This window comes from Monopterus albus, unplaced genomic scaffold, assembly GCF_001952655.1.
Source record: "Monopterus albus unplaced genomic scaffold, M_albus_1.0 scaffold263.1, whole genome shotgun sequence".
Lineage (NCBI taxonomy): Eukaryota > Metazoa > Chordata > Actinopteri > Synbranchiformes > Synbranchidae > Monopterus > Monopterus albus.
In genome coordinates this window covers 240527-247109 of record NW_018128143.1, presented here as the reverse complement: position 1 = coordinate 247109, position 6583 = coordinate 240527, and the positions used below count along the sequence as shown (strand labels likewise).

The window sequence follows — 6583 nt, the reverse complement described above, 5'->3', positions numbered from 1 at the left end:
TATATATATGCTTGTTATTTCATTGTATGTTAGGTTCAAATTCTAAAGCCTCAGTGCACTGAAATTATATGCTTTATTGCCCTGTATAACCCTGTATAAATGGTATGCTATAAACATGTTAAACATGTAAAAACAGGTTCTTAGTTTAAAATATTGCATTCTATTTACATGTAGAACTCTCAGATTCCATGTTCTCACAATTAGTCAGAAGGTGCTGATCTCAGATTTGTCCCTAAATTTACACCCTGGATTCCGTACAGTGACCACCTACAACCACCCAAAGTGATAGCCATACAGTTCAGTTTGTTTTTATTCAGGACCATCTAACTAAAGAACCCCCACTGATTTTATAAGCAAACAAGTCAACAAGATCTTGTACAATTCCTTGATTACAATTTATTATCAGTAAACAGCAGAGTAATAAAACTGTGTTTTTAATTGTAATCGCCCAGTAAAGAGGGATTCAGAGCTTCCTGTGTGTCTTGTTTGTTGCTCCAGAGACGGCCATAAAACTGAACATTTACAGTCTTGCTTAGCAACCACTTCTAAAACAAGACAAAAATCAGCGACTTCAAACAAGTGAAGTCGTTTTTCCTTATCTGTTCCTGTTACTGTGAGTCCGACTTAAGACATTCTGAGATACACAGACAGAAAAAAATCACAGGAAAGTATGAGGACTTGTGAACATGGGTGTAGCTGTCCCACAAAAGCCTGTGAGAGGATGGTTATGGGAGAGGGCTGACAGTAGGGGGAGGAAAATTAGGCTCGCCAGCATTCTTCTCATTTAAAGCTGTAACTACACAAAAAAAAGCACTCACACGGTCTGGGCTGGGTCTGCGTGCTGCTTACAAGGAGAGGCACTCTTGTATTTATGGTGGTACAGTGATAACCTGAGCATTTTTTTCTTTTCTTCCCTTTTCCTTTTGCTTTGCACACAAGGAAGGCTCATGTCTTTCTTATAGACATGATGAGCTTTGTGCATTTAAGGACTTTCCTTTTTCTGGTGGTCACCATAGCTCAAGTTTTGATTGTTACATGTCAAAACGGTAAGTGAACCCCTTGGCTGTTTATTTTGACACACAATTGCTGCAGGTTGTAATGTGTGAAGTTGTCTGAGCCTCAAACTTGCTTGGACTTTCTCTTTGTTCTTGTGCAAACTCTTGTGTAGAAGCTGAGTTTATTTGTACTCATCTCCTCTTCACAGAATTATTACAAAAGTTCTTTTGTATTGTTAAGAGTTGTTGTTTTCTATTGGATATCAGCTGCAAATGTAGTAAGAGCAAACACAAGTTAGAGCTCTGGTGGAGATGACTGAGACGAGCCTTACTTGGTCACTGAAGAGTCTGTTTAGCTTAAAGACGATTTAGAAGACAAGAGAGGAGAGTAGCTTTAGAAATCAGAACACAAGCCCTGTATGTCAGGAAACTGTCATGTCGACGTCTGTCAGTGATTGCTAGTGATGTCACTCTCAGGCCACTGGAAACATGCAAAGGATGGAAACGAGCACCTTGGTGGTTTTGCATTACTCCAGCAACGCTCTGCCACTCTGGAACATTCATTAAGTGTTACCACAACCATCTCCCCCCCTTGGTCTACATCTGTGAAATGAATTTCAGCACCAGAGCTCATGTGCCTCTGAGGGAACAGACTGCATGTTAATTCAAGTCAGATGTGAGGAGACATAAGAAACAGAGATGCTGTTGGATTCACTGAGTCACTGAGACTGTGGGGATGTTTTCAGCTGGCAACGCCAAGAGCTGGAACACCTGAGAGGTCTTGTTTTACGTGAACTTCACTTCCCCCATTGTTTCAGCTAGAGCGTTTGATCTCTTGTGTCCAAGGGTCTGGGTTTTTTCTACATATGATGTCATGGGCCACACTGGGTACTGGAAAGTTTACTTGATGGGCCCCTGATGGAGTCTGGAGCAAAGAGTATTGTTTATGTTTTGAAAGCTGTCATTCCCTCTGGATAACTTTTGTTTTGTTTTCCTTTCATTATATCATTAACTAAAGTGAGTTGGCTTTACTGTTTATGTTCAGTTTCACATAAAACAGAGAGAGCTGTGTGATAATGTGGCACCAGATAGAGCGCCACCATGTGGTGAATCCAGCACAGGGCCCAAACCATAGCTGGTACTGTTTTTGCTCACTTTAACTGTGCTGAAAAAATAATTTAACATTAATATGCTGGTATTTGACAAATAGGGCAACACCGTAGTTACATTTATTTTCATATCCCAACTTTACCATTCTCTGCAGCATTCTGCTACTTAAACCTGACCAGGGACAAAGATTGGGAATAAATATATGTTTGTCTCAGGTAGTACAAACATTTCTTAGAGTCTATGTTTTAGCCAGCTTTACCACCCTTCTGTCTCTGTCCATATTTGTCCATGTGAAAGAGCACAGTGATCTTGCAGGCTTTTTTCCATGGAACAGTAAAGGGTGAGGTGATTGCATTTTAACCAAATAAAAACAGTGGAATGTTCATGGTTTTTGTAGACTAAGGGAAAATGTGGTGGTGAGGCCATGCATATATGTGTGAGGGGCTGGTGAAGGCTTGTTCCACACATTACAGTTGTATGCAATGGTTTCTGTCAACACATTTCAAGGCATTTCACATTCAATGTGCCAATATACAGAAAATGTAATATTTTAACATCCAGTCAATGGGAAGTTAATTGACATCAAGGATTTTTTTTTTACCTGTAAAACAAAAAATGTTATTTACATGATGCAGAGCCCATGTGTAACAGTCTATATAGGGGAGACATCTTACACAGTGTGTTACAGAACAAGAGAAATGATGTTACTAATCCTGCTGCAAGACATTTTAACAAAACACCACATGTTATCATTTTCCTGGAGTGAGAGGTGCCAATACTATTTTGTTTTTTAGGGGGAAAAAGGGACATTCTGCATTTTTAACTTTAAAAGTTTATTTTCATGTGGTAGGAATTAGGATTTTCAGTTAATGAGTTTTTTTATAGTGGGGGTTGGTTTTATGTGCTCATTGGCTCCAGGTGTGCACATTTTTGTTTCTCTTTTGTTCTGTGTTATTTCACATATGTGGTGTCACCTTATTGGACACAGCTCTTGCTCCTTTGTCGATTTGATCCTTCACCTCTTGCTCCTTTGTCGATTTGATCCTTGAGTGTGATTGGTCGATGATCACATGACCACGTATGTCATTTACCTGTTTGCAAGTTTTTAATGGCCGACATGTGGGGGTTTGTGTGTGATTAGCTGTTTTTAAAGGATTTTTCCCCCGTACTTGTACTATTCATGGAGCTTCTTGTTGTGTGACGAAGGCTTTATGCAGAAACACATTGGTTGCCAGAGGTTTTGCTTTTTGGTTTGTTTTGTTGCTTTTGTGCACCTTATCAGTGAAGTTGTGTCAGTAATTTCTGTTCTATCTACGTTCTATGTGTGTGACAGTTTTGTAGCTGTGTGAATAAAAGAGCAGTACAAACAGCTTGGGCTCATTTGAAAACGTTGAAAGTTGTTGTGCACATCCAAAATAATCATCAGAAATTTGACTTACAGTATGAGAAAAACTGACTTGAAGCGACATGTTGCATATGTCACTATGATGTTACTCCATTTAATTTGAACTTTCATGTGAAAATTTGTTAAATTGTGTGTGGCTGAATGTTGATGAAACAACATAACTGACCGTGGATCCGTGCAGTCGAGAATTTTGAAGACAATACTGTTCTATTCAGAACATAAAAAGAAGTCAGAACAAGTCTATGTTGAGGACAGTGAGACCATTGGAAAGACGTCTGGAGACCAGACATTAGTGGAATTTAAAAAAAAATCAAACATAGTCCGTTGAAGACTGAAAACACATTTTAAAAAGTGCTGAACATTTTAGTCGGTGCAGTTATACAGCTCTAGATGAAAGTCATATGTCTGCACATGTGCAGGAAGTTTGCTTGGATAAGAACATAAGTTGGCAGATGAGATCAAGGAGCAGACTTTAAGCTCCCAATTGGAAATGGTGACGCCAGCACAGATTACCAGGATAAAAATGTTGTACACCTCTCATGCAAAAACTACAACCTGTTTTAGAAAAAGCAGAAGAGTTCAAGTAATATTCAGAGTAAAGTTTAGTTTTGTGAACATGGAAAAAGGTGAAAAAACAGAAATAGGTCACTGCCTGCAATAACAAAAAGCATCAGATTGTGCCCAGAGTTTTAGCCAGAGAGAGATTAATGCCTCTGCATGTGTGTGTGGGTGTGTGTGTTTCAGCATTACTCTTCCCAGATGCTGACATAGCTGTAAGACATGCTCAGAGATGCCGCTTAGTGCCTTCCATGAAAAAGGCTGAACAGTCTTTGTGAGACCAGTGGCTTATTTTAGTTTGTTAGCAGAACTACCTTTGTCTCACCCTCACTGGGTTTCTGATAGTCAGCACAGTCAAAATGCAAATCAGCTCACTACAGTTTCCCTCTTTTGAGACTAACACACAAGCAGAAACCAAAAATCCCATCTTCTGAATCAACAAGCCTACATGAAGTCACTCTCCCTTCTAAATTGGTTCCAGTTGTTGTTGCCACATCACTGACATTGCAATAAATGGGCTGTTTTCTACCAAAGCTGAAAAGTCCAAACATGTGAATTCAACCAGTTCCACAGTCGGCGCTGATTAGAAACACATGCTGCATTTTTGAGCTATGACTTGATTACACGCCTCTTTTCTTCCAGAGTTAAGGAGGTCGGACTCACTAGATTGTACCCTGTCTAACGTTACAGTACGCATCGGTGGAAGACTTTTTGGCAGCTGTGTGATGTGAAGTGTCTCACACTGAACCTGTGATGCCTCGGTGCCACAGACAATAGGGCTGATGGATTTGTAATGCAGCCTGTGCCCGTGAGGGGCGTGCCATGGGAGCTAGTTATAAACCAAATGACTGAAGTCAGCAAATGGAGGTTTGGGGCGGGGAGATGACTTCCAGATGTTCAAATAGCAGATATGGCAGTGTTTGGAAATATTTTGTACAAAGTCTTAGCTTTAGAGAAAGATGAAGGGGAGGACATTCAACAGGTGATGCATTACATGAAGTGTCAGCAGTACTTTAGGAAAACCTGAACATGTATAGATGTGGTGCTTACTGGCTTGTGGTTTGCCTTGAGAGCAGGTCATTCCCTATACATGTTCAAGTTAAAGTAAGTGTTTGTTCAAAAGCCATGCAATTTCAGCTCCTCCTGTCAGGTTTCCTGGTGATTGATTGGCGCTTACTCACCAGTCTGTCTGCCCATGTGGGACGACAGGACAGAATGTAAACATAGAAAGACCAAGGTTTTCCAAGAGCTATAATTGCCTTAATTGTATTCTAATTACGAATGAGCCAGATTGTTACTCATAGAGATCAGAGATCAAGAGTTCAGCCAGTAAATTATGTGACATGTTCAAATTGAAAAAAACAAACAAAAAACAAACAAATAAAATTCAATTCAGTTGATTTTTGTGATCTTCACAGGTACCACACTGTATCCCACCAAGGTAGAAAGAGAAACGTTCCAAATTCAGTGGCCCTACATGATTTCAGATAAGATTTTATTTACTGGGTCAGGAAGAGAAACACAGCATATGAAAAGAGTTGAATAATGCCCTCAGTATTCGTGGAAGCAGCTTTCCAAAGTTTAAACAAACATAACCATAATGATGGCGTTAGGGTGTGTAGAACAACCTGGATGTGTGGAGTTTGAAAGAAGTCAGCATAAAGCCTGTAACAAAAAACAGGAAACATAGGATCTAGTGTTTTGTAACTTGACACTTGGTCATAAAGGAATAAAAGAACATCTCAGGATCCTCTGCTTCGGTTTTGACCATTCGTTCTTTGATCCATCTCCTGCCCATCCTTTAACTTTATGGATATGCATCACCAAATTGCTGGAATACCCCCTTTAAACAATCATAAATGCAATGATTGTTCCATCTGATTTGGGCACACCTTGTCTCTTTCAACAACTGAAAAGTCATTTTGTACATCCCTGAACGCCAGGAAAACAAACATGTCCATAATGTTAATGCTTTTGAGAAGTCGGCCATTGCTGGAGCCTGTACAGAGAATGTTGATACAGCTGGCTGCTGGGTTTTTTTCTCCAGATCATGAGGACTTTTGTCTTCTGGAGCAGATTCTCTGTAGGTTGATCTTAGTGTAATATAGCACTGTCTCTGAACATGTTCTGTGTCTCTCCTCTGGTGAATATTGTCAGGTTTGCTCTGCCGCTCTGGCCTCCCTCACCTTTCCTACTGTCTCTTGCCCATTTACACTAATCACGTTCACCTGTTCCTCACTCCCTTATCACCAGCTGCACTTGATTAGGTTGCTCACTATATTACCCGGGTTCACTCCTCAGTCACTTGCCAGTTCGTTCTAGTCTCTAGGCCATTTTTTTCTCCGTGCTCTTTTGTTATTTGTATGTATTTATCCCCTAGCCAGCTACTGTTTTGTGTTCTCCCCATGGACTGTTCCTCCGGACCGTGGCTCCACTCTCTCCTCCCAGGCAGGTCAATGCTCAGTCGCCTATCTGTTCCACTATTGCCTTCATCTCTCTGTCTCCACCTTCAGTA

At 40.4% G+C, this 6583-nt stretch overlaps 1 protein-coding gene across 1 annotated transcript in view; it reads left to right on the top strand.

The window, feature by feature from the left end:
* Nucleotides 1-812: 812 nt before the first annotated feature.
* The window catches only part of col5a2a (collagen, type V, alpha 2a), a 41841-nt gene continuing 36070 nt past the window's right edge, over nucleotides 813-6583 (top strand). Inside the window, exon 1 of the mRNA XM_020621601.1 lies at nucleotides 813-1046. Within this exon, the coding sequence (XP_020477257.1) occupies nucleotides 965-1046 (82 nt within the window). The 5' untranslated portion in view covers nucleotides 813-964. The remainder of the gene's footprint in view (nucleotides 1047-6583) is intronic.